The sequence below is a fragment of the Scedosporium apiospermum genome, assembly GCF_000732125.1.
Source record: "Scedosporium apiospermum strain IHEM 14462 chromosome Unknown SEQ_SAPIO_0088, whole genome shotgun sequence".
NCBI lineage: Eukaryota > Fungi > Ascomycota > Sordariomycetes > Microascales > Microascaceae > Scedosporium > Scedosporium apiospermum.
The window spans coordinates 1,824,525-1,850,171 of NW_015971789.1; the positions used below are offsets into that span (position 1 = coordinate 1,824,525).

A 25,647-nucleotide genomic window follows, 5' to 3' on the forward strand; every position below is an offset into this window, starting at 1 on the left:
GAATGCCGTCTAGCAGGAAGTTGCTAATCCACTTTGAGTATGATTAGCGCCGGCCACCACGAAGTACGGAGTAGTGTAGTTTCATCGCACGAAGGGAAAATCAGAATGACGACGAAGCCACGCTACGAAACGGACTCCACCCTTGGCTTTTGGGCCGCGGTAGTTGGTGAGACGGGAGGATCAGCGAAGTGCGTCGAGAGTATTTGCAAAAGTTCGGTCGCGACGCGGGAGAGCTTTGCCAGACACATAGCTTCGCGTAACAATTTGTAGAAACCGAGGCGCGATTAATACTTCCTGTTTGAGTGTGGGAGCATGCAGCAGCCTTAAATACATATAGAAGACTTGAAGGCCATACTCTCCCAGCTCAGTGGTTGGTCCCTGCATAGCACGCTTGGGGGCCGATGATGGTGTTGCCACAATAGTATGGTACATTAATCCGAACAATGCACTTCAGTGCTTCATGGTGGTTCGTACTTACGAATCCTCCGAAACCCAATGGCACAGGAGGCATTTGGAGAGGAACAGGCTGGAAATGGGGAAAGACACGTTAAGGAGCAGGGGTTTTTTAAGAACCCCTGTTCTTCCCCCAGATAAGAAATCTGGCATGTGAGTGGTCGCTAAGGTTTTGGTGAGAGAGAGCTGTGACAGAAACTTTGAACTTCCATGACAGAGAGATTCGTCTCCTTCGTAATAATGGACCGAGGTGATTTTGTACCTTTGTACTCAAGGCTCGGAGACAACCGGGAAAAGAAATTCCCGTAAGGCAGTAGTGGAAAATCCCGGGACGAAGGGGTGTCTGCAATTGTCTGTGAAGATGAGGCATCCTCCGTATTTCGCAGTCGATTTGGCTGAACGCCATCCAATTTGTCCTTGGAGATAAGATGTCCACGATGACACACGACACTTCCACCTCTTCCTCCTGACGCGGCTCAAAGTCGTGCTCCTATACCGGCCCCCGAAGAACATGGGGAAATTTTTGTCGGAAAGAAGCTAGCCTCAACTTGCTCTTGTCATAGTGCATGCTCTGATGTTCTCTCTTTCTTTTCTAGTGGTGTCCTTGTTTCCCGCTGACATCATGAACCACTCACGGTGACTGTGATTTCCATTTTCGGAAAATTATCCCACGACTTTCGCCCCAATCGACGCTTCATATTTTGTATCCACAGCTTTGCACCAGAGAAGCGTCGAGTTACTTGGCTGAAAAGCTTATATTTCGAATCTCACACCTTCTAGCCCTTCCAATAGATCAAATCAAAAGGTGGGTGGACGGTAATGAACCGGTCAATGGCTGGACAATGCAGGCATGGGGGTTCTTGAGGGCGGGATGAAAGCCGACTCCGAAGTCTTGCCTGATTGCTTCGAGCTCCCAGGATCACGGAGGCGTGAAGCTGAAATAGTTTAGTACTTCGTATGAATACACGTTGCCACGAGTTAATAATCTCCCCAGGTCTTGCGTTGTGGTCTCCAGAAAGGGCGAGAAGCCGCAAGGCGAGGAACCCGTCGTGATGTAACCAATCACAGAGTTCCTCCTTACATTTCGCATCCTTATCAGTGGATTCGGATTTTAGGTTGTTGCTCGGTGTTACAATGTACTGCTACAACCCTTAAAGCAGATCAAAGTATGGTGGCTATAAGTATCTCAAGGTATATTAATACATGTACATAATACGCATGTGTTGAAGATAAGCTTCGGTGACCAAGCCAAAATTAAAGCCTTATCAGACGGCGAAAAAAAGAAGGAGGAAGGGGGAAAACTCGACGTCTGGATCTGAGGCGGATCAACGCTCAAACTTTTCGCTCCTCCTGCGTACACGCCCTCAATGCGCCTATGAAGTGTCAGTGATTACCACAGAAATCTCGCTTGTCCCGGTACTCCGCGCCCACAGCTCCGTGAGTCTATCAAGCAGATGTTTGATTCCCTTTCATGGGCTTGGCCCTTCTCCACCGAGGTTCAGTTCCTTCCCTAGTCATTGACCCTTAATATTGGCTTGTGTAGGCTTTTCTTTCCCTGAGGATGGATGCTTGGAACGAGACTAGTTTAAGGGCATCTCCGTGATATCCCACAATCCCACACCCACGCACACGCACACCCTTGCTGTCGCCGTCGCCCAAGACTCTGGGGCTGTGTTCAGCTGGTGATACGGCACGCCTGCAGATCGCCATGCAAACCATAGTAGCAAGTGTTAGTGATACTGGGCCGGGCAACCTCCCTACAAGTAGGTAGGCTAGGGCTGCGGCTCGGGCGCCGAGTCTTTGTGCGAGGGTTGAAAATGGAGAATTTCGAGAGCGACCCCGGCGACTCCTGGGTACAGCCTGGGTTGGCCGGGCCTGGGTCTTTGCTTGGAACTTCGTGACCATAACGGAAGAGCATCGCGTGGTTCCAAGCCACGAACCTAAGATGGACATGGGAGCCATTGACGCTTCGAGTTTATTTGGAGATTTGAAGATTTAGAGATGCAAAAGATAAGGGCTTGGCCGTGATCTGCCATTACCAAACTAGAAACATGGGGAGGGATGGCACCGTGAAATCCCTCAGCTCAGCTCGTCTTGGAGCTGTGTCAGTGATGCTGAACTGGGCCTATCATCGCTATCATCAGGAGATCTTGGATGGTTCCTTGCCATGACGAGCACGAGGATGGAGACGAATCTTGCGGTTCGAATTGGTTGCCAGGGGCCAGGGAGGAACTTCATCCATAAGTATTCTCCATGCCAAAATGCAGGCGGTGTACAATCAGGCTGAGTATCCCAGGTGGCGCTCTCTCCGAATCATCCCCTGCTTCTCCATTGGACCTTCTCCCGCGCCGAACCCAAATCTACACTATCTGTCAATGCTTGCAAACAGTAACAGCAACAGCAATCAAATAAACTTACCAACTGCAAACTGCAAAGAGCAACAGCAACTGGGGCGTGGGGAACCTAGATCGTTTCCTTGTGCCCACGCCTCTGCTCCCTCGAACTAAACTAGTCCCAGTCCTACTCTTACGCCCTTTCTAAATACTCCCCCTGCACCGCCGTCCCGGCTCCGGGGCCCCCATGCCTTTTACGGAATACTTTCATCCATGCCAGAGATAACACTATGTAATTTTCAATTCGTTCCTCCACAAAATCTGCTATCTCGGGACCCTCTTCTCTGGTGTGAGATACGAAAGGGACGCACTTACATATATATCAAAAACCCTTTCCTGCTCTTCCCGGTACCTTGTTTCCCATCGTGTTCTATTTTTCGTCTTCACACCTTACACCGACGATCCATCCTTTCGATTCCAGTCTTTCATTCCAATCTAAGATCAGATAGTCGGAAACAACTCTCAATTACTTTCGTGTTGTTTAGAGAGAACAACTACTCGCCCTTTAATATAGTCGACTTCCTCGCCTTATAGATACTCTCGTCCTCGCTCACCGTTTTCTCACCTCACCTTTAAGCCAACCACTTCAGAAGAAACAACAGAAGCCTTACGGGCTATCTCAACCGCGACTATGTCGTACGTCCACACAGGAGCTCCGGTGGAGTTCAATGGAACTAATCCTGATCTCGGCGGCGATTCCGGTAAGAATTCGCCCCTCATCGATTCCATTCCTGGCTCGAACTCCCATCGATCGCGAATGAAGCCTCTTAAGTGTTTGATCAACACATATGTACTGACTCTCGTGAAGCCACTGAGAACCTTAACCAATGGTATCAGTCCGGTGATCAGGCCTTCATCCTCGTCGCCTCCTGTCTCGTCCTTTTCATGGTCCCCGGCATCGCCTTCCTCTACTCCGGTCTCGCGAGGAGAAAGTCCGCTCTTTCCATGCTATGGGTAACAATGATGTCCTTCTCCGTCGTCGTCTTCCAGTGGTACTTCTGGGGCTACTCTCTCGCCTTCTCTGTCGAATCCGGCAACCCTTACATCGGCGACCTCACCCACTTCGGCCTTCGAAAAGTCCTCGGAGCCCCGTCCCAAGGCTCCCCCCTCGTCCCCGGCCTCCTCTACTCCTTCTACCAGATGATGTTCGCCGCCGTCACTGCCGCCCTCGTTGTTGGTTCCGTCGCTGAGAGGGGTCGCGTCCTCCCCGCCATGGTCTTCATCTTTTTCTGGCTTACTCTCGTCTACTGCCCCCTTACCTTCTGGATCTGGTGCTCCAACGGCTGGGCCTTCAAGTGGGGTGTTTTCGACTACGCTGGTGGCGGCCCCGTCGAGATCGGCTCCGGTCTTTCGGCTCTTGCTTACTCCTGGATCCTCGGTCGCCGCAACGAGCACATGATGATGAACTTCCGTCCTCACAACATCTCCCTCATCACCCTCGGAACTTGCTTCCTCTGGTTCGGCTGGCTCGGCTTCAACGGTGGCTCCGCCTTCGGTGCTAACCTTCGTGCTGCCATGGCCTGCTGGAACACCTGCTTGACCGCCATGTTCGCCGCTATGACTTGGTGTCTCCTCGATTTCCGTCTGGCTAAGAAGTGGTCCATGGTCGGCTGGTGCTCCGGTTGTATTTCTGGTCTTGTTGCTGCCACTCCTGCTTCCGGCTTCATTACCCCTTGGGCTTCCATCGCCCTCGGCGTCGTTGCTGGTGTAGCTTGCAACTTTGGCACTAAGAGTAAGTTTTTTTTTCCTTCCCCTTTCCACCAATTTTTCCATCCCGAGGACACCTTTCGTTAACACGTTGTTTCCTCCTATAGTCAAGTTCATGGTCCGCATCGACGACTCCCTCGACGTCTTCGCCGAGCACGGCATCGGCGGCATTGTCGGCCTCATCTGGAATGCATTCTTCGCCTACGACTGGGTCATCGGCCTCGACGGCGTCAACGTCGGAATCACCGGCGGCTTCGTCAACGGCCACTACCGACAAATCTACATGCAGATCGCCTACATCTTCGCCACCTGCGCCTACGCCTTCGTCGTGTCGGCCCTCATCGCCAAGGCCATCGATCTCGTCCCCGGCCTCAAGCTCCGTGCCAGCGAGGAGGCCGAGCTCCTCGGTCTCGACGATGATCAGCATGGCGAGTTCTCGTACGATTACGTCGAGGTCCGCAGGGACTTCCTCGCCTGGTCTCCTCAAAAGACCGAGCAGATGCCACATACTAAGATTATTCCCGTCCTCGGAGAGCAGGAGCTTTCGAGTATGCAGGCTCGATCCAACAACCACAGCATCTCTTCTTCTCATGGAAAGCATGAGCAAGAGTCATCGGGCCCGGAGCAGGAGCCCGAGCACCCTCCTTCCAAGGAGGCGTGAGTGTGATGCGTCTTCCTTCTTGTTGATATTCCCTTGACCGAACATTGTTTAGCGAGTTTCTCGTTCTGATTTTCCCTTTGTTTTTTTTTTTTCTCTTTTTCTTTTCTTTCTGATTGGAATACGGCTTTATATCGTTCGGCTTCTGGGTTTTGCGTTGTTGTTTTCATCTCGGCGGATACCATTTTTCATTTTCATCTTTCTTCTTTTACATATCTAGAGGAGAGGCCAAGTTTGCTTCCTCCATCAGCTTTGCATCTCTCTTTTTCCATTCCGGCATTTCACTATCACGACCTGCATCTATTTCCTCCTTCGAGCAACGAAAGAATGCGAGAGTTGAAAAGGCGGTTTGTCTAGTATATATAGAGTTTGGGCTTAGAGCACCCAGCGACAGTTTGTATAATACCCCGTCGTCAGAGTTAGCAATACGTTTATATTATCGTATTTCGAAAAAAAGGCATTTTCTTTTGAACTATCGTGTACGTGTGTACCTTTCTACGAGTGAACCTTTGTATGAGTCACCATGGAACATAATCTAGACACGTAGAGTTTCACAATTCGACAAGGACAAGAAGCATTCTAGACCGAGGATCCCTTGAAAGTGTATCCTGTCCCTTCATGTCCAACGTCTCCTTATGTTTCCACCCGTTAATTGTAATACCTTTTCTGTACTCTTCTTATTCATACATACACCATATCACTCGTGGTTCCCTACCACAAACCTAAAATTAGAGAAACGACGGCCCGGACATCATACACTACATCTCCCAAGGTCCATCCTAACTAGCCACAGATGGCGGCACCCCATCGGATATATCACCATACTTGTACGTAGGCAAGTCCGCGTAGCACGCGTAATCATACCTCGCCACCTCCGACATCTTCTCCTGCACGCCAACAAACGTTTCAAACTCACACCACCCATCCACGCGGGAGGCGTCGCACTCGGGCAAGCTGACGCCCAGCGGCAGGGTCCGCTGGTTAAGAATGAAGTGGACGTATTTGGTTTCGCCCCCGTCGAGGTACCCCGACCGGTCGCTCGACAGGGGCTTCGGCGTTCGGATTATCTCGATGTCGAGGCGGGAGCCGAAAGGAGTGACGTGGGAGACGGTGAAGTCGTGGGGCCCCGGGTGTTGTGTTGGGTCGAGGAAGGGGGAGAATTGCTTGAGCCCGAAAGCGGTGAGGATGGATACTATGTTCGTGTCGTGGGAAAAGTCAAAGTAGAGACTCTGATTGAGAGGGAAAGTCTCGGTATTATTGTCGAGTGTGACGTTAATTTGGGAATTGGCGTAGTCAAGCGTTTGGTTCTTCAGGCGGGCGATGACCTCTTGTTGGTAGCCAATGCCCACAGCTCTCTGAGATCCCTACTGTTAGCATCGGCCATTCTTCCCGGGAAGAGAGAGAAAACTATCATTTCCATATACTTACTCCTGTTGGACTCTGGAAGCCACTGGAGCCCGCGAATTCAATATCTATTGTATAAGAAAATCCTTCCCATTCCTCATACGTAAATAGGTCACAGAAAACGCTGTATCCATACGCAATCTGAGAGGATTCTGCAGTCAGTAACCGTGATGCTAGCATTAGAACATGCACAACCTACAGTTTCATAGGGGCACATCATTTGGGCGGAGTAAGTGTCTTCAACCGTCCATTCGTAACCTTCTATCAGTGCACTGAAACGTTCCGTCGCTATTCGCAATGTTAGTGGTGAAAGAGAGATACGGCGGACGCCAGATCTAGCGAAGGGACCAGGCAGCATAAAGACCATACCATCTTTTAGGTAGATATCTTTCCACTTAGCGGATGCTTCAAAGGGAGAACGGTCCCTGCCCGAGTTGGGGCAACCAAAGTAGCCGGCGAGTGAGTTATTGAAGCCTTCAGCCTCGATAATCACTTCGAGGGTTACGTTCTTGGTCCTTCACAGGGTTGTTAGGAATAAAGCCTTAGAACTACACCTCGATATTATCGGCGGTTTAACTAACCATTCAAGTCCAAAGAAGCCGGCCATGAAGTTTTCAGCAGACTTGAGCATTCGGTCTTGCGTCTTCAGGAAGATTAGTAAAAGCCGTCGGAGAATTCAGCAGCATGTTTGGAAAGACCCTTACAGGAGTTCGAGCAATGATCTTGGTGTTGGGGTCATAAAGCCGAGAGTACATGTACGAATGCAAGACTCCTGATATGGAGAGTTAACAAATACACAACCTAACTACACTGTCAACGAACAACTGAACCTACCAGACTCATACATCTCTTGCCGTCCTGGAGCATCGTGTTAGTCCGCTACACCACCAAAAACAAAGCACAGCTCGGAAGCTAGCCTACCTTTCGGGACGAGGATTTCGGCACCCAACTCGTACTTCCAATCGTTCAAGAACTCCAGGCGGCCGGATGCCTTGAACGTGCTTGCAGCATCTTCCAGCCTCCGACCAAGCTGTTCGACATGGGATCCTTGTGTTGGATACCTTGCGCCATGTCGTGAGAGCATCTGGAGAAAAGAGGTCAAAAATCGCACTAGAACTCCGTAATGGATGAAACTCTGGACTAAAGACCTGTCTCTGATAATCCGTAGCTTACTTACGTGGAGCTGGACAATCTCTGCACCGGGAGGAAGTGGATGCTCATCCACACCGAACCCCGGAGAAGGGAAATAAGGCGACAGATAACTAAAAGAAAAAAACTTCCCCGTTAGTCGCGGCGTCTTATGGCCAACAGCGCATCGATCCCTCTCACCCCATCATTCTGAAGATGCTTTGATTCTGAGGCGTCATTCCCGGGACGGGGACGGCCGTCATCAAAGGCTCATTCGGCACATAAGTCTGCGACGAATCAAACGCAACAGTCTGAGCCATAAAGGCAGGCTGGCCCGTCATCGTCGGCCCAGGCCATAATTGAGGGCTCGTCTGGAAGTGCTGAGGAACTTTGGATGGTCGACAGGGACAATCACCTTCCGCGCCAGTGGCATCAGACATGGCCTTTCGGAACCTGTCCATAGCGTCATTCGAGATGATCTCGAATACCGCAACCACGATAAGGCATGCCGCCAAGATGACTACCGTCGCCTTAAGGGTCCGCCGGCTCCTACCCCGGTCGAACTTCTGCTTCGGGGGCGGGGCGTCCGCCGGCTCTGGCTCCTGGTAGGCATCATGCTGGTTGACCAGCTCATAAGCAGGGTCGGAACTTGACCCCATGTTGCATTAGGAGATTCGACTGAAATGAGACGAAAGGGTCAGGCGTAGCAAAACGCAAACGGCACTTCTCACGTAGCAAACAAGGTCGATTCGAGTGCGGCTGATCGGTCCTGAGAGGAAATTTCTATCACCGAATTCACCGACTACCCGATCTGCTTCCGCCCGATGTCCAGGTTCACGCACACCGGTAAGTTGCGTCAAATAAGCGAAGTATATCGGATGAAAAAGGGAAGAAGGGGGGGGGGCTAGGTTCTTTCAGCAGAGCCCAGGTTCTGGCGAATAGCTCTCGTCCACCGCCATCAAGATGTGTCCTTGGCCTGCCAGGGATGAGATTGGCCTAGCTTAGATGAAATGGGGGAACTGCGAAGTGCATGCGCTTGAAAAGGAGGTCAGAGTTAAGGAGTGTCGCGAATTGCTTTTTTTGATAGTTGATGAATTGACTTTCTGTTTCCCCCCTGATTGCTAGATCGCGATACGAAAAGGCGTGTCCAAAGTGAGGTCCGTCAGTGGCTGCAGGCGATTACAGATGGATCCAGCTGAAAAACGCCACTCACACACCGCTCACACACACCTTTGACATTGCAAGGAAGTACCTGGAAGGTCCAGTCTTATCTTACTTCGTACGAAGTACATTCATTCAAATTCCATCTCGTCCCTGGAAAACGAAAACGTCTTGTCGTCCAAATCTTGGCGCTGCGTCTGTCATCCACGTGATCCGTTTACGAATTAAGCAGCCAACAACAAACGGCGTGGAGAGAATCAACGGTCGACGAGGCCCTCCGAAAACATGCAGCGAGTTGGTCCGGTCCATACTTGGTTCTGCCAGCTCGCCTAACTTGTTTTTCGGACACAGCTGAGCTAGGTAAAGGTCTGGTCGATGGTTGATAATACAACTCCAAAGCAGCGTACAACCTCGGCAATCAATCATAAATGACTCCAACTGTTACCCTCTTACGGTGGCGGGCGTCAAATAGCGCACAATTTCAACCTTCTCAACGATCCCGTCCGCGCACGACCTCCGTCACCGTCTCCATGACCGCCGCTCAACGAAGCCCACTTTACCGAATCGGTTGGGCGATGCTCCCCGAAGGGGCGTGCAAATCTAGGGAGGGTCCAAACAACCAAGTTCCAGCTCTGCAGCATTGTGGCTTTCACCTTCGGAGAAATGCGTGGAATGCTTCGTTGAATCCCGAGTGACTTTTGGCGTCTCCATCAGACTACTTCGCATGGAATGTGCATGTAGAAGCAGGATGAGCCTTTGCAGATCGTGGCAAACTGTGCATGTCGAATGCCCTGCTATGTCGAATGCCCTGTTGTAATCTGCCGCCACCTCGGGTCTCGCAGTGTGCAGGTGGGCACGGCGACGCCATGGCGGCGGCGACCTCAGCGACAGGAACCCCGAGTCCGACAAGCCAATCATCGTCATAGCCGTTCCAACACCTGTTGCTGCGCGATAACAAGTCCAGAAGTTCGAAACACACCCTGGCATGAGGCTGGCCCTGTGGCTGGAACCTGAACCGGAAGTGGGCAATGTTGACGGCGTCTTAACCTCCTTCATGATGCCCGATGAAGTCCTTTGCTTTTTTTTTTCTTTTTCTTCATCATCCGGCCCTGGCATCAACCCATCAAATTATAATATCCGTTGAGACCAAACGCCTTCAGGACTACTTCACGCTTGCCTTGTACATTGCAGGAGGGCGATCAACCTCACGCAAGACTTAGTAACTTAATCCGCAGTGTATTATTATTGACAAGTCAACTCCGGCTGTCCTGCTTCGGAAGTCTTGCGCCCAAGGATAGGTTTGTAAAAACAACATTGAAGCAGCCCGATTTTCGTGCGGAATTGCCATATCTCTGATAACAACCTCGCTTGGTATGAGACTAGCAAGATACCGTTGCCTCTCTCTCCCCCCCCTCCTTTTTTTTTGTCTTCTTATTACTATTCCGTGCCCTCCCTTGATTAATTTTATCTTTTTGCTTGGAACTTTCCATTGCAATACCATTCTTTCGACATCGTGAGGACTACTTCGTAGCTGTACTGAGTAGTACCTACTCCTTACGACCGGCCCCTGATCCGTCGCGCCCCAGTCTAGATTATGACAAGCTGCTTGCCATCTTTTCTGCAAGGAAAGACGATGTGTCGATCAACTACCCCCCTGGTCCTGACGATCATCCACTTCCCGCCTTACGGGGTCGAGTAGCGGTACGCATGGACAGACTAACAGCCCCCAAACCAAAAAGATCGACGCCCACATACGAAGTATATAGAGCACCCCTCCCCACTTACACTGGACAGGCAAGGTAAGGTACGCACGCCATCCCAAGTTTACCTTACCTCGGTACCCTGGTCCCAAGTCTGCATTCGTCACACCTCAGATGAGCGACCTCCGCCGCAAGCTTCGCACTGATCAGATTATAAACAACGAGGCTGGCGAGGCTAATAATTTACATAAACTCCACGGAGAAGAACATCTCGACTAGTCCCCTCGCAGTTTTAGCGAACCCTTCTTTTAAGGCATGTCGTTAGTTTAGTGTGCGCTAGAATGGTGCCTGCTTGTGATTGGTGATGTTACATTCCGGGTAGAATGTTGCATTTTGGGCAAACCCTCTCTCTCTGCCCTCCCGGAAGAGAGGAGACCCCGGCTCTCCCAAGTAGTGTACTCCATACACTAGTGTGTACACAAGTGGAGTGTAAACCATGTTCAATGTATATCATCATATTTGGGGTGTGGTGTCGTTTCGTGTAGTTCATCCTTCACACGAAGTACATAATATTGAACAACGGTGGGCCGGCGAGCGTGATCCGGTCCCGGGCTAGATCTTAACAACGAAATAAGCTCCACATCCAAGTTGCTACCAAGATCTATCTCCGGGCATGGATCTGAACTAGCATACAAATAGTGCAGGCTGACTCCGGTCCTAGTTTACCTTGTATTAGATGTTTCCATCTCGACATGGTTATAAGGGCATGGGACATGGGGTTAAAATTCGCGCATCCCGGAACCCTGGAAGACCCTTCCGGACCAGGTTTTTCTCTTTTTCCTCCATTTTCCAATTCCCAAACGGAAACGGGTTGGAGGTCTGGAAATAGCAGCTGCATCTCATGGTCCCAGCTCCCTCTCCAGGGTCCCAGGTTTCCGCGTCCCCTCATCCAATCCTAGTCACTCTAGCTCCTAATCCCTGTGCCTTTAGAGCAAATTTGTGACGACAACTGCCTTGGAGCTGACCACACACTTCCTTTCATTCCAGCTTCCAAAACTTCAGCACAATCGCTTTCCGCTACACTCCAGCTACGTAAGTTCCTAGTGTAGTGTATTCTCTCTGCACTAGTTTGCTGTGGGGAGTCTCAGGGCCATGGGGAGCCGATAGACTAGTAGATGATATCGAGCCTTGGCAAAAGACGCAAAGGAAGCACAAAGTCTGTTAAAGCGCTTTCCCTCCGCAGCACCCTAACACCATCTGATATTCATGTGGATCCATGTACAGCTGAAATTCAAAACCCTCCATATTAATAGTTACAGGCAAAAAGTGGTCCATCGCTGATACAAATAAAGAGGTGGGTGTGGAGAATAGGAGCCAACAGCCTGTGTAAAAGCAGCCAGCCCCAACTAGCAAGGTAACAAATAGCAATGCAGAGGAAAATGCGCAACATATTATTAGCCAGCAAACTGAACTTGATGTGTGACTTGATGCGTATGTATGGAGCTGGGATAGAACAAACACGACACGACACCCTCGGTAAAGAAATGATGATCACCAGTGACGCCGGGAACCTCTCTAGGACCCCCTTGTCCCTGCCCCTTACCCTCCCCCTCCCCCGTCCCCTTTGCTTTTTCTTCCGCACACTCCACCCCCCCTTCCTCCGTTTCCTTTTTTTGCCCATTTTCCGATTCCACTCAGAAAAATAATAATGTGCACACGATGGATAATAATGTTACTATTAGGGAAAGGAAAAAGAAAAGAAAAACAAAAACAACTTGTGTGGATTTGTCCGTCTCAGGCGCCTAGACATGGTTCTGGGGAAAGCCGATCGACCCGGTGCGATACTAATATTCCCTGAGAATGCCTAGGCTAACGCGCTGTCATAGACGTAAGTGGAGAGGGGTCTGTTGGCGTGACTAGGGTAGGGTTTGCCCACCCAGTGATGGAAACAGACTTGCTGTGGCTAGCAGTCTAGTTCGTGTACATTCGAAGAGGGAAGAAGCCTTCAGGCATCGGTTCTAGATGCCAGATGCGGTCGCCCTTCATTTCAAAGGCTCTGGTCCACTCTTCTTCGAGCTCATCGGGAATAGACCATCCAAGAGAGTCGTTACGGAGCCTCATACGAACAAGGTGGCGCTTGGCGGTAGGCTCGTCACCGTTGACAAAGGCATCCCGGCGATGGAGGACAGCGAGGTTGTTTATATAATGCATATCGCCGGCTTGGGTTTGAATCTCCATCTGAGTTGCTTGTGCGATGGCTTCTATCGCATCGAGGGCCTCCTTCTGGTGGGCTGATAGCGAAGGAAGGTAGCTTGGCCGGATGTGGACCGAATTCCCGATCAGAGGGGTGCGACCAAAATTCATAATCAGTTTCGACTCGTGGAAGTAGATAACGGGCCTACACTGAAATCGCGGGCTAGCAGATTGTGTAGGTAGAATGTTAGTCCCCGCCACGATAAAGCACGGTATTTCCAGTAGTTGAAGGGCATAGCCTTACAAGGCAAACGGCCAATCCGAGCGAGCAAGAATTCGTACCAAATCCGGGCGTGCTGCAGCTAGAACATTGTAAACGGTGTGCGCGGAGGCGATAATGCACTTGCCACCCGAAGCGGCAGTACTTCGCGTCAGCCAGCCAACAATGTCGCCAGACTCTTCAGTGTGGAATGTCTATTCGATAATCCCTGCCGTTAGTGGTCAATGATTCCCAGATCTCAGCGTACAAACACCTTGGCTTACGATGGCATTGGTCGAGTGTCGATGGTGTTCGGCCTTCATCTCGGATGATTTGTCCGCATGGATGTGAACTGTAGCAAACATGCCATGGTTAGCGTTTAGTTGGGTACACCTTTTGCCCCTGCTGGGAGTCCACGCGCAAACGAAAGCAACGTTCGGGGAGGTGGGCGAGGAGGTGTGGTCAAGGTTGGATATGTGTAGACGAATGGCGTCACGACGAAGATTCCATACCCAGCATATTGCCTTTCTTGTCCTGACGAGCTTGTTTAGGGGCAATGTAGCTCTGAATTCCGAGCCAGATGACCGTATAGTCTTCAACCGAGTACTTGCTCAAATCTAAGCCTCGAATGACGCAGAACCCGCGACCTTCGTAGAGGTCGCAGGCCAATCCTCTGAGATTTTCACCGAGGACTGGCAACGGGAAGTTATCAGAGCAAACATCGTTGCCATCAAGTTCCAAGGCTTGAGTACGGTGTAAGATGTCAGCTCTCCATCAAAACCAACCAGATCAGACTAGATCCGACGCGAATAGTACAGGTTCTCTCTGTGCCACAGGAGGCATTTTTGAAGAATGGAACCTACTCTTGAAATGCCGAAGGGCAGCTTCTACCTCAGAGACGTCGGAAGGGCTAAGCCGGAAAATGTAGCTCTGATCATTTTTGAACTGTTGTCCACTCCATGCAAGGTCTGTTTGGAGGCTTGAGGGAAAGCCGACCGGAAGGGCAGAATTATTTTGCACGCGTAGTGGCTGTGAAGACGAATACGTATTGAAAAAAATGTTACCCAGATCAATAACGGGGCCAACCGTGCTTGGAGTCATGTTATCAGAGTTGCTTCTGGCCTATTCTAAAGCGTAGCTAGTTAGCCAAGCCGTGTAAGTCTTGCGATTTTAAGGCGGACATAGTAAGATATGGCGGCGGAACGGAAACAAAATGATGGTCTTGTTTCGTACCTGTATAACTTGAAGACCTCGCCTGTTCCAAGAATATATCTCAGCAGCCGAGACGAGCTGGACTATAAGACCAAGTCTCACCCCTAGTGCTGAACTTGGCTGGACCTGGGTGCAATGCCGGAGAAAAAAAGATGGGGAAGAAAGAGGCAAAAAAGTAGACTAGGGTGGAGCAAGTACACGATATTGCAGGAAGTGTGTGGTCCTCATATAAGCCAAGAAGGTTGTTCGGTGGGCAAGGCTGTGGTGGACTGTGACCTTGTCGTGTTGAGACAGGAATTACCAGATAATAGCAGCAACACAAACACTCTGATGATGGTGCAGCTGATAGTCAAGGCAGTGGCGACGAGAAGAACAAAGTGAGACAAGATATGGGAACTGAGATATTGGGAGTCAACAGCAGAGGAGAACAGAAGACACACATGACTTGGCAGATATATATAGTCCTCAAAGGGAAAGTTAAAGAGGGAAGAGAACAAGTGTGGAAGGCACTTATATCCTTCAGAGTTCAGACCCAGTTACTCCGGTCCCTTCTCGGAAAGGGGGGCCACAAAGCAATTCGGAGATACATCAATCAATGAATGGAGCTGGAGTTTCCCAACAAAAAAAGGGGAAAAAAAGGAAACAAAAGGAAAAAAAAAAAAAAAAGAACAGTAAAAGCTCGTGACGTGATACAAGTAAAAGGAGCGGATATAGTGATGGTTGAATTGTGCCGACGTGGTTCTATACCCGCGAGGGCGTGGTTTCCTTCAAACGTGGGTAGCTACATAGGCGATGGGAGTGGATCGTGCAATCAGCAAGGGAACCAGCAATTGGGAAGACATGGGCGGTTGATAGGTGTGGCTACCTGTGGTGTCCGTTTGAACGAGAAGAGGCCAGGCCACGCGCCTTGGAAGGACGTGTCAAGAGACACCTGCCTTGCACAGCTGGAGGTACCAGAGACTGGAGATGCAATGAATTCACCGAACTTGGAGCTGAGCGGTGGAGGTAAGATTGAGAGTGGAGGTTAGAATAGAATGAAATGTTGAGGAGCCCCGGGGGTAGGAGACAGGGGAAATCAGATGGTGTGAAGCGAGGGAGAAGCGATATGAGCTGAATGGGGCTTTCCGCCTCACGATGTTGTAGCGAAGAAGTAGGGCTCACGGTGAGGAAAAGGCAAAGAGGGGGGTGGGCCGGCAAGAGGGCTGTCGTCGTTTGACGTAACCGGACCTGGTGCAAATCAGTCCAGCATGAGTTTGCGGCTCTGAAGAAAGTCAAGGTGGCGATGGTAAGTTCAAGACAAGAGAATATCGGAACGCGCAAGAGGTGCTGCGGGCCGTGAACTAGATCTAGGGGGGCCCTGCTATTGGTAAATCTCGGGGCATTGTGGAATGTTGTCCATCGAGACGGTGAGGTGAACGCAAATATAATTCGTCACCGGTGAAGCGTCAATATTTATTTTTTTTTCTTCGCCTTTTCTCTCCCTTGGAGGAAAACCACATACATCCATGTTGGAGGTGGATGGCGGTTTGCTCTGGAGCATGGGCGCTACGTATAAGAGGTTGGCCTGACCCAATCTAATTTCGGGCTGGGCTCAGGCTGCGTCGACGCCTCGGGTGTCGACACGACGGGTGGCGCCCGGATCCATCGGACGGGCTTCATTTCATTGGCTTCCCGGGCGGGGATAAAAGAGTGACAAGAGGATTAGGGTCGGAGCGAGGAAGGATGCGCTGCGTGGATGGCGAGGCCAAAGGAAGGATCCCGGCGTCGACGCACCAGCATCGACCCCTTGGTAAATACAGGAGGCAGTAGAGAGCAGTGATACATCGAGGGGGGGAAGACAGGGGAGAGGTGGATGAGGAACTTCAACTTTCGGTGCATGACCGTCTTCGACATAGGTTCTGCGCTCTCATGGCCTAGATCGTCAACACGTACTCCAGAGGAATACACACTAAGACGCGAATGGGAGGAGGGGGTAGCACACGACAAGCGGCGACAGGAGAGAAAAAGCAAACGGCGCCGGTTGTAGGCAAGAAAGACTAGGGAGGCGACGCCGGGATAAGCAAGAGCGACAGCGAGAGGCCAAGGTTTAAAGCAAAGAGGTCGGGAGTTGGGGAGAGATCATTTTAGGAGGTGCAAAGGGTGGTGGAGGTTTGATATGGGAATTACGTTTACTGTAGAATTATACCAGATAAGGAAGTGGGCTTGCAGGGTGCTGGGGCTGCCAGGAGCTTGCAAGGCCAATCCCCGGGAGGGATCATTTGAAGTGATGGGCAAACGAATGCCAGAGTAGCGGTTAGCGTAGGGCGATCGACTGCCTCGATGTGTCGACGTAGGTCGATACGTATAAGTGACAGTATCAAGTGATAACTATGGAGTAGTATATTGATGGGGTAGAGAGTAGGGAGGAGAGATTAGAGAGATCGAGGTTCCGTTGAAGAAGGAGCACAGGAACTCAGTAGAACAGGAACGTCGAGTGATCAATTTCCAATTTCGAATGAAGAAAGTATCACTTGCAATGTCATGTCATACCGTCCCACTCAGTAATCATACACACGTGCCTCAGGAAAGCTATTGGCATCTAGTCTAGACGGAAGGTGCGTTTGAGGTGGGAGGTTTGAGGGGTGGAAGGCGTAGGCCGCCCCATCGCTTGAGATCGCTGGAGAGAAGTCGTGACCGGGTCTCACCGTGCTGGCATTGCTAGTCCTCAATGTTAGCATCAATGCCGCAAAAGATGGGCATGGAGACTCCCGAGCCAGGCCACCGCGGGACTGGCCAACTGCCGTGTGAGGAGACGGACGGCGTAGAAAGAAAAGCCCGTAATTTTCAGCCATCGAGGGCGCCGTGTTCCATGTTTGTTTGATGGATGTGGGTGGTGGGTGGCTTGGGCTGCACTCAAAATGACGCAGGTCTAGCCAGACATGGGTTCTAACCTGCAAAGCACATACATAATTAGACGAATTGGCAGCAAACCGCACAAACTAGACTACGAAGTTCGACGTAGAGCAGAGCCGAGCAGACTGGGCGTGTAAGTGGCCTGGGCCTTGTTCATGTTCACTCGAAGACAGACGCTGCCCGAGATCTTGAACATGAGGGAGGGGAGCTGCGAGATGAAAAAGGGCTCTTGTTTGCACCAAATTTAATCAGGCTTGCGAGTTTAAGTTATTATTGTACTCTGTACACAGCATTGAAGGTAATGCAAGACAAATCCACACAACCATTCAATTATCCATACAAGGAGTACCTGTGCGTTTAATGTGCTCGATTATTGATCCGTTGATCCATTCAAACTCACTCTGGCGATTGTATTACCGCCTGCAAGAGCCTGTCGCCGCCCGCCGTCGGTGGACATAAGCCTGGCGGTGGTCGAGACGATCCGTCATTGATCATTGGCAATTGATCGTTGACCCATCAAACCCAGTCAAGCCAAACTTGGGGAGTGGGTAGATTTCCAGCGTCGTACAGCACGTCAAGTCCTACAATGCTCTGTGCAGTGCGGCAGTACGACCAAGACGGTACAACAGTGCTACTGACAAGTTTGAAGTACTGCCCAGTTCAAATGTTGAGCTTGACTTGGAGGTCCACGAACTAGTTAGTGTGATATTGATCATGACCAATTCCGATTGATTTGTGCGTCTCCAATCTCCTGCCTTTTGCGCTTGACTTCAAATGACAATCGGCGTGGGTAACAAACAGCCTTTCTCCACCACTCCACCACACCTCCACTCTTCGGACCTTGGGACCCTGGCTGCCGAGACTATGTTGTGATGCCTGAAGCCGAGTGAAGCCTAGTGTCGTCTACTTCGTACTTCGCCTCATCCCGGTACACAACCACAACCACTTATCGCCAACACCAATCCCCACGTCGACGTCGACGTCGACCGGCGGGGAAGGGGGGGGGGTTGGGTTGGGTTATGAAGCAGGACCAGAGTTACTTCGCATGCGTGAGAATTAGGTTCAGGTTAGTATTAACTTTGATCGCCTCACATCCTTGCTCACAAGGACCAGATTGAGGTCAGTGCCCTGCGCAGTCTCGGCATGGCTGTTATTCTTAGTGCGATGCCCAGACCGGGGAATGAAACCCTGGTCAGTCGTCACTGATCACTCTGTCCCAAACTTCCTAAAATTACACTAGTCCTCGAAAATCGGCTCGACAACGTTCAACGTGTCTCGGTTGCTTTGCCTTTCCAGGACGAGACCCAGAGTGGCTTGCCAGGGATCAGAAGCTTGAATCGGGAATAGGCCAAGTTAATTGAGCTGACCTCAATCAATGCCTTCGGAATTGCACCAAGACCTTCTTTCTTGAACATGCACTAGCGTACCCTCCCGTGCATACAAGAAGCACTGAGCCTTTTAGCAAGTTGAGGGAGGTGGAGATGGACTCGTGGATTGCAACTGCAACGGGGATGATACCCACCTCAGGCGTATACCTGCAGCTACGCCTACGGCGCGCGTGAAGAAATGGCCAACCCATGCCCATGTTGTGTTCCAGTACCGGCGGGAGCAAGAAATCGACGGAAACATGGTTGGGGGGTTAGCGGCAAGCAGGCAAGCAATGCCCCGGAAATGTTGGAATGTGTGTGTGTCTCTCTCTCTCTCTCTCTGTGTGTGTGTGTGTCTCTCTTTCTCTCTCTGTGTGTGTGTGTGTGTCTGAGATGGCAAGTTTGCGAGCTAGAATATATAGGAGGTAAGAATGGAGGCGTGGCAGAGCGGCAAGGGAGTGAAGAACTGTAGCTCCCATGCGCTTGGCGTGGGTGGATTCAATGTGGAACCAGTTTGAAAATCCATCAGCTCATACTTTTCACCGTTCCATCAAAGCAAGCAAACTTCCGTACAAGTAAAGCAAGTTGTGGTGCCGCTCGGATGGGGTTCGCCAGTGACGAGAAGTGACGAAGTGAAGAGATGGATTTTCTCAATCTCAATGTTTATGCTGGGAGCACTCATCACACAGACGGGCCCACATCGCTGGGTTCGCTTATTGTTCAGATGTAGTATTGCTGGGTTCATGTTGTCTCTAGCATTGCCCTCCCTGGCCCAATGCCTCCTGCCAAGTCAAGGGAGTCAGGCAAGATCGACTGGATACTGAGATGGAGGGGAACGTCCCATGAAGGGGACTCGAGGAAGATGCATCCGGCGCGTACGCCGGCATGTCGCATTAACCCACTTGGTGTTGGTCCTCTTTCCTCTTCCCGCAGTCCTCCTAAAGATCGTGACTTGGCCCTTGCAAAATTCCAGTGGTTTCCTTCCCTCTTCAATGTTTATACAATATTATACATTTGATCCATGTACGAAGTACTCGAGTGCCTCGTTCGTCCTAATTTTTTCCCCTCCCTTTTCCTTTCTATTTTCTTCTCCTTCTTGTCTTCTCCAATATGTCTCTCTTTCCTTTTTCCTACCCGCTGATCTTCGGCTACGTCCCTCTGATGGCGCTGTGTACCCTAATTATCATATAAGATGAAATCGGCCGTAGGACCTGCGGTGGTGAGGTGCCCCTGCAAGGCCGGCCCTCCAGAAAATGACACACAAAGAAAAAAAATCAAGGAGACAGAAGATGAGAAAAAAATATGAGGAAAAAAACTTCAGGTTCCCCTTTGTACACACTTGGCGAATCCACTCCCGTCTTATCCGCCCCCATATGCTCGATTTCTCTTTTGGGCTTCCTGCCTCGTTACTGCGGCGTCTACGAAACATAGAGGTTGTCAAGGATTCACCTCGAGTGGGGTTAAAAGTGTGGGATCCGGTAGAATCAGCAATTGGATGTGGCACATCCCGGCCTTGATGGGACGATTTTGGCAAGGGTCTTGATGTCGATACAAAGAAAAGAAAAATGTCCCGATAGACCAGAAGGGAAAGGGGGGAACGGGGGAAGGGGGAAGAGAGGGGCACTGAACTCGGCCCGGTCTTCTTCCTTCGTGCATGGCAAGCGCAGGCTGCATGTAGCTGCAGAGTGACTCTAGTACTTCGCAACTGATGGAACCAGGTCTTTCCAATAATGGCACGGATGTGCATGTGTAGGCCGTGGGGACCAGCGTCTCAGAAATCAGCAAGGCCAGGCGGCGGTGTTCACATTATCTGCTGGCAACCTCTTGGTGCTGAGGGACTGTTGGCTTGATAGGAATGCTTCGGATGCCGTTAACCGGATATAAAAAAGAAAGACATGGGAAATAATAAAAGCAAAATAGGATCCCCGTCGAAGTAAATGAGAGGCCGGCTATGGAGAGTCGTCTCACGGAGGTTGGCAGTTCCGGCGTCCAAACCTCAATGTCGGTGAAGGGAACCAAGTCGCGTCGAGAGCTGGCGGTTTCATTTCGTTATACGGCATCATGCCATATCTTCAACGACCGTGATCCACGAATAGATAGCTACCACCCGCAACTCTGTGCACATCGCATGCACATCCCCGATACGACCGAGTACGAGAAGCAGGAGAACGCCCATGGGAGCACACCCCACCTGAAGCGCTAGGCCAGACTCATTATACTCCTGTCAATTCAATCAGAGCGCTCAACGATCCTGTCTGTGGTCGTGGCAATATAGATGTGGCCACACAGAAGAGAAGAGAGACGGAAAAGCCCATGTATGTACTCGGCTTCATGTTGATATTGAGGTACCGAAGCATTGTGTGCAGATACCTGCAAAGCTGATGCACGCAGCAACACCACATCCAATTGATCAATTTGATCCATGTAACCGCCTCTTTCGCGTCACTTCATCCACCCAATCTTACTAAGAGATCGCTGCTGGCAACCATTTCCCAAGCTGCTTCCCGCATACACGGACGTTGCAGCGTAGCGATTGGAGTGGCAAGGGTGGAAATAATGTCGCGAACATCCTCAATTGTCACGTCGGACAGGGGTCAATTTGATATCGATCGCTCCTACGTCCTAAATTATCTCAGCAGGGGAGGGACAATGGACGAAGAAGGGGGCGGGCCGACGATGATAACAATTGAAAGGCCCGAAGACCGGATGTGGTCCGGCGTCGCGGGGACCCCTCTGGCTTTCTCTCCCCCTCGACCCAATGACACGCCTAGTCTCGGCGTATCCAATGACAGTCTTCCCTTTCAAGCCTCCACTGTTGATTAAATGCAAGCCACGGGCCTCTCGTCCTCGAGTCATATCGTAGTCGGACGCGGTTTTCAGTCCATTTTCGTTCTTGTGCAGCCCGCCCGCAGTTTCTCTCTACACTGGGTTCTGCACTATCCTTCCCAGGTGCACTACGATGCCGCGCAATTACACCGTCGTGCGGGGCTCCCAATTCTCGACGAAAAGCTGACTCACGAAGAAGTGATCGTCTTCGAACAGGCCTTCTCTGTGGAGTCTTTCCCACTGGCACTCTGCATGGCACAAACCATCGTGTTAGCTGCGTTTTCTTGTTCCAAACCCTCGGGTTTCAACAACCAATGTAAATGCCCAAGAGCAGTGGTGGGAGTGGGGTAAGGAGGGCTGATGTGACCGATCGTGCCCAACTTCGTTGGATACTTACTTTGCTCAACTGCGTACGACCTGGTCTCCTTCACGAAATTGAGTCTATCGTCGTCTAATTCGGCTAGGTTTCTCAAATCTTGATCTTTGCATTCATTCGAGAAAGGGTAGATGCCCTTGTTGCAGTAGTGGAAGTATGCCAGAAGGATATTCGCTCCTGCGCGACCGCTTCCGTCAGTCCAATTTCTCTACCCGACTGCAGTTGTATGGTTTGCCTGCATCCGATGGCGTCAAGGCAGAGTAAATGATCTGCCGACATCCATGGATACACATAATTGGCCGACTCACCCAGATGATATTCCCTCACTTTGTCTTCCCTTGCGAACCGTTTCTGGCGCATAAGAATAAGTCTGTGTTAGCAAACCTTTACCCGGTGAGTTTTTTCTACGAAGGTTGTGTTCCGTTGCTTGATCAAAGCTGTGAGGGAGTGACGTCAAAGAAACGGGGTACATGAGATTGAGAGAGGGGAAAGAGGAAAAAAAAAAAGGAACCGAGAATCCTTCATTATCGAGGCGAACTCACCTGGATTCCATGCTTTCGGGCGTAACTTGCGTCATGATTGGTTATTAGAGCGACGTTGTGGAGGAGGATGAATGTTACGAGATAAGATGTAAGCCATGTTTTCTGCTTATTCGTTTGTATCATCCTCTGAAGTTTATCCAAAAGGTCGCGACGCAAAGCTGACTGGATTTGGTGGATGAGGATGAGGTCAAGTTGCGCGCCCATGACTGGGGGAAGCGGGATGCAACCATGAATAGGGCTGGACTCGTCCATAATATTGGATGGCATGCCGAGTGTCTCCTTGCCGACGATAATCGTTGACTTCGTCGTTAAGCGGACTGATACCCATAGCCTGAGGGTCAATTGAAGCAGTTCTCTTTCGTCCTTGGATACCTTCTCGTCTTGAGCCATCTGCCAAGCTAGGTCATACGTCTTCCACAAGAGGCTACGGCGTGATTTTACAATAGCCTCAAGACACTCGACAATGCCGCGGTCGATGTGTTCCGAATAGGCTTTGCGAGCGGCCTCCAGATCAACGATGGCGTAAGGTGGGATAGAAACAGACCTCTTGACACCATTCACAACCCATGATCGTTCGAGCTTATCCCCCTCTTGAGGGATGAACTTGCGGACCCGGAGCTCAACAGGCCGCCGCGTATAGCCCTCGGATACGTGGATAATTCTGATTTCGTCCGACGCCCAGTTGGAGATGTTATCAACGATATTGTCTCTCCATCGCTTCGTCCATTCAAAACCACGCACTTGGCCGGGCTTGAACAGTCTTACCTCCGTGATCTTGTAACGGAGACATGGCAACCGCCGCACTCTAGTATTCGCCGAAACCTTTTGGCACGTGAAGCACGGACCGTTTGGGTCGGTTGGGTTTATCTGACACTGGAAAACAGCAGATCAGTTAGTTTGCAATAAGCCAAGGTCCGGGCCCATCACCTTCCCACTGATGGTGGCCATACCCTAATACGCTGCATCCTGCACCTCACACACGACCCTATTTTCCTAGTATGTGCCGTCTTTTCGCGATCCTCGATATTCTTGAATGGTCCTCGCCGTGCAGCTGTACGGTTCAAAGGGTTGGAAAGCATGACATCGAAACTCGGTCCACCATGTATCATGTCCTGATAACCCGCAACATGTCCTTGACCAGGAATACTGGCAAATCTTGGCGCATTGCCATCCGGCCCATTGTCTGGGTGGTGGTGGGGTAATGCGTCTCCAAAATGAGGTGAACATCGCCTCGCACTCATCGCATGCTCCTCCATCGCCGGCTGTGATCTTGGTACGTTTGCACTCACGGGTAGGTGGGGGGTGAGATGGGGTTCATCAATATAGAAGTCGCCAACTGGCGGCTGAGTATTATAACTTAGCAGCTCCCGGCTACCTGGCTGGCCCATATCAGGCTGAGACTCAGGTTGAAGAACAGGAAAACTAGGAAGATAGCGGGCTGAAGGCGCACTATCTCCTATAAAGGATGGGGGGCTGGGGGGCTTGAGCGTGGGCGGCACATAACCCCCCGACGAGACAGCCTCTAGAGAAGGGGGCTTTTCAACCATATAAGGACGGTTAGGCTCATAGTCATATGAAGGAGTCGCCGGAATGGGGTAGTAGCCTGCCCGTGAGTCCATATGTTAGTCTCATCACCAAGTTACAAAACAGCCATGGCAGAGGAACAAAAGAAAAGAGGGCGGGGACGGAGTGGGAGGAGACAGACCATCTTGACCATCACACCGCGCAAGGCAGTTCTGGTAGACATGCCTCAGGCTTGCTAAACCATTCGCTATGCGAGAGCCATCCACGCCAAGGGAGCAACCAGCTAGGCCTGTGTTAGACCCCATTGGCTCGGGTCCCTGGACAGAGGGCCTCATCTGGGAAATCCTTTCCCGATCGTCGCTATCAAGGCTAGGCATTGGATACTGCGGTACGAAGGGATAGCTTATTCTTTGCCGTTTTGAAGGGGGAGCGTTGAGCTCAAAGCTGGAGGAGTTTGCGAGGCTATTCCACACAATACAGTGGAGTTGGAGACCTGAGAGCCCGTAGATCGACGCAGCCTGCTCCAGACTTATTCGCTGGTCCGGGAGCAGATTTGCAAATTGAATCCCGAGAGCAGTGTAGCCCACTGGAGAGGGCGGCGAATGGACGAGGGATTCGGATGATTCAGGATCATGGTCGAGAGGCCTTGGCCTCTTCCGGGTGTAGATATCCTAGCCGAGGTGTCAATTGCAATGTTGACTTGTTGGCTCTGGGAGAGCAGTCATGGTCCGGGGGGAAAGAAGAGGAGGGAATGGCGGTTGATAATCGATGGGTGATGAGTCGAGGGATGGGACGAAGAGGTAGTCAAGAGATAGACGACAAGGAAGATAATGAGAAGACAGGAAGATAGTTATTATAGACAATGACAAAGAAGACATAGGAAGAAGGTGAGGCCGAGAGTGGCAAAACGAGAGGTTGCAGTGAAAACACAGACTTGGAATGAAAGTACGAAAGTAAAATGGCTACGAGGAAAAACGATTGATGATATATTCGATGCAATCTGCCGGCTCCGGGGACAGCAAGGAAAGGTTCTTCTTACCATAGTGGAGGTGGAGAGAGGGTGTGTTGGACAAAGCCAGACACACACGAGCGAGGGTAGGATGTCGAAGTACGTCTTAGCGAGGTACCACTGGTGGCGTAATGTGGTACAGGGTACAGGAGAGAAGAGAAACAAGCAACTGAACAACCATGGACGCTAGTCGGAGCCACACTGCAAGGCCGGAGTGAGAGCACCGCAGCGCACAACCGGGCCGTATACCTGTGGTCGGGTCGGTGAAGTGTGTGCCTCACCGGGACCCCCAAGTGACGTGCCGTTGTTGTAAAGGGTATAGGGTAGGCTCCCGTTAATGCGGGGAGGGGCAAGGGAAGGGGGGGGGGGTTTCTCAAGCCAGGTGAGTCGAAGGAGCGAAAGGAAATGAGAGCAGAAAAATGTGGAGAACCGGGCAGCAATGCGTGGGGAATGGGATGGGAGTAGCGGAGGAACGACGTGAATCACGAACCGAGTCGAGCGTATCGTGTAGTTCGGAAACAATATTGGCAGATGAATGATGGTTCCCAAACGAGAAGGGGGTAGTAGTAGTATTGGAGAGTACGGGGGAGTGAGATTTTAGTTGAGCCGAGGAGATGACAAAGAACAAGGACGTTCAGTTGCACCCCGATGCTAGGAGTGGACTGAGTGGATTTCAAATTTGATGAGAGCCAAGGTTAGGGCGCGTAGCGTTCGATGGGCAAAGTAGCTGGCCCATGCCCGTTCAGTCCATCCTAGCTAACTTGTCTCGTCCGTCGCGCTGAGTTGGAGAATATGGAAGGTCACCTGGCTGTAACTTGGTTTGGGAGCTTGCGCCGAGCCGTA

General features: G+C 51.0%; 4 protein-coding genes across 4 annotated transcripts; 1 reads left to right on the forward strand and 3 right to left on the reverse strand.

Annotated features, from left to right (window-relative positions):
- Positions 1-3,477: 3,477 nt before the first annotated feature.
- Positions 3,478-5,214, forward strand: SAPIO_CDS3488 (Ammonium transporter MEP3; the record flags this gene model as incomplete). Its single annotated transcript, XM_016786270.1, has 3 exons — positions 3,478-3,547; positions 3,655-4,578; positions 4,661-5,214. 3 exons carry the CDS (start codon positions 3,478-3,480, stop codon positions 5,212-5,214), a joined length of 1,548 nt encoding a protein of 515 aa, XP_016644276.1.
- Positions 5,215-5,990: 776 nt separating this feature from the next.
- SAPIO_CDS3489 (uncharacterized protein) lies at positions 5,991-8,402 on the reverse strand (the record flags this gene model as incomplete). Its single annotated transcript, XM_016786271.1, has 10 exons — positions 5,991-6,566; positions 6,640-6,756; positions 6,815-6,903; positions 6,985-7,130; positions 7,197-7,258; positions 7,320-7,387; positions 7,450-7,473; positions 7,537-7,699; positions 7,793-7,877; positions 7,945-8,402. 10 exons carry the CDS (start codon positions 8,400-8,402, stop codon positions 5,991-5,993), a joined length of 1,788 nt encoding a protein of 595 aa, XP_016644277.1.
- A 4,173-nt stretch (positions 8,403-12,575) lies between these two features.
- SAPIO_CDS3490 (uncharacterized protein) lies at positions 12,576-14,157 on the reverse strand (the record flags this gene model as incomplete). The annotated part of the gene is made up of 5 exons (XM_016786272.1): positions 12,576-13,020; positions 13,102-13,271; positions 13,341-13,408; positions 13,569-13,799; positions 13,920-14,157. 5 exons carry the CDS (start codon positions 14,155-14,157, stop codon positions 12,576-12,578), a joined length of 1,152 nt encoding a protein of 383 aa, XP_016644278.1.
- Positions 14,158-21,497: 7,340 nt separating this feature from the next.
- On the reverse strand, positions 21,498-23,236 carry SAPIO_CDS3491 (uncharacterized protein; the record flags this gene model as incomplete). Its single annotated transcript, XM_016786273.1, has 5 exons — positions 21,498-21,601; positions 21,751-21,906; positions 22,038-22,080; positions 22,272-23,144; positions 23,222-23,236. The coding sequence occupies 5 exons, from the start codon at positions 23,234-23,236 to the stop codon at positions 21,498-21,500; spliced, it is 1,191 nt and encodes a 396-aa protein (XP_016644279.1).
- Positions 23,237-25,647: the final 2,411 nt, after the last annotated feature.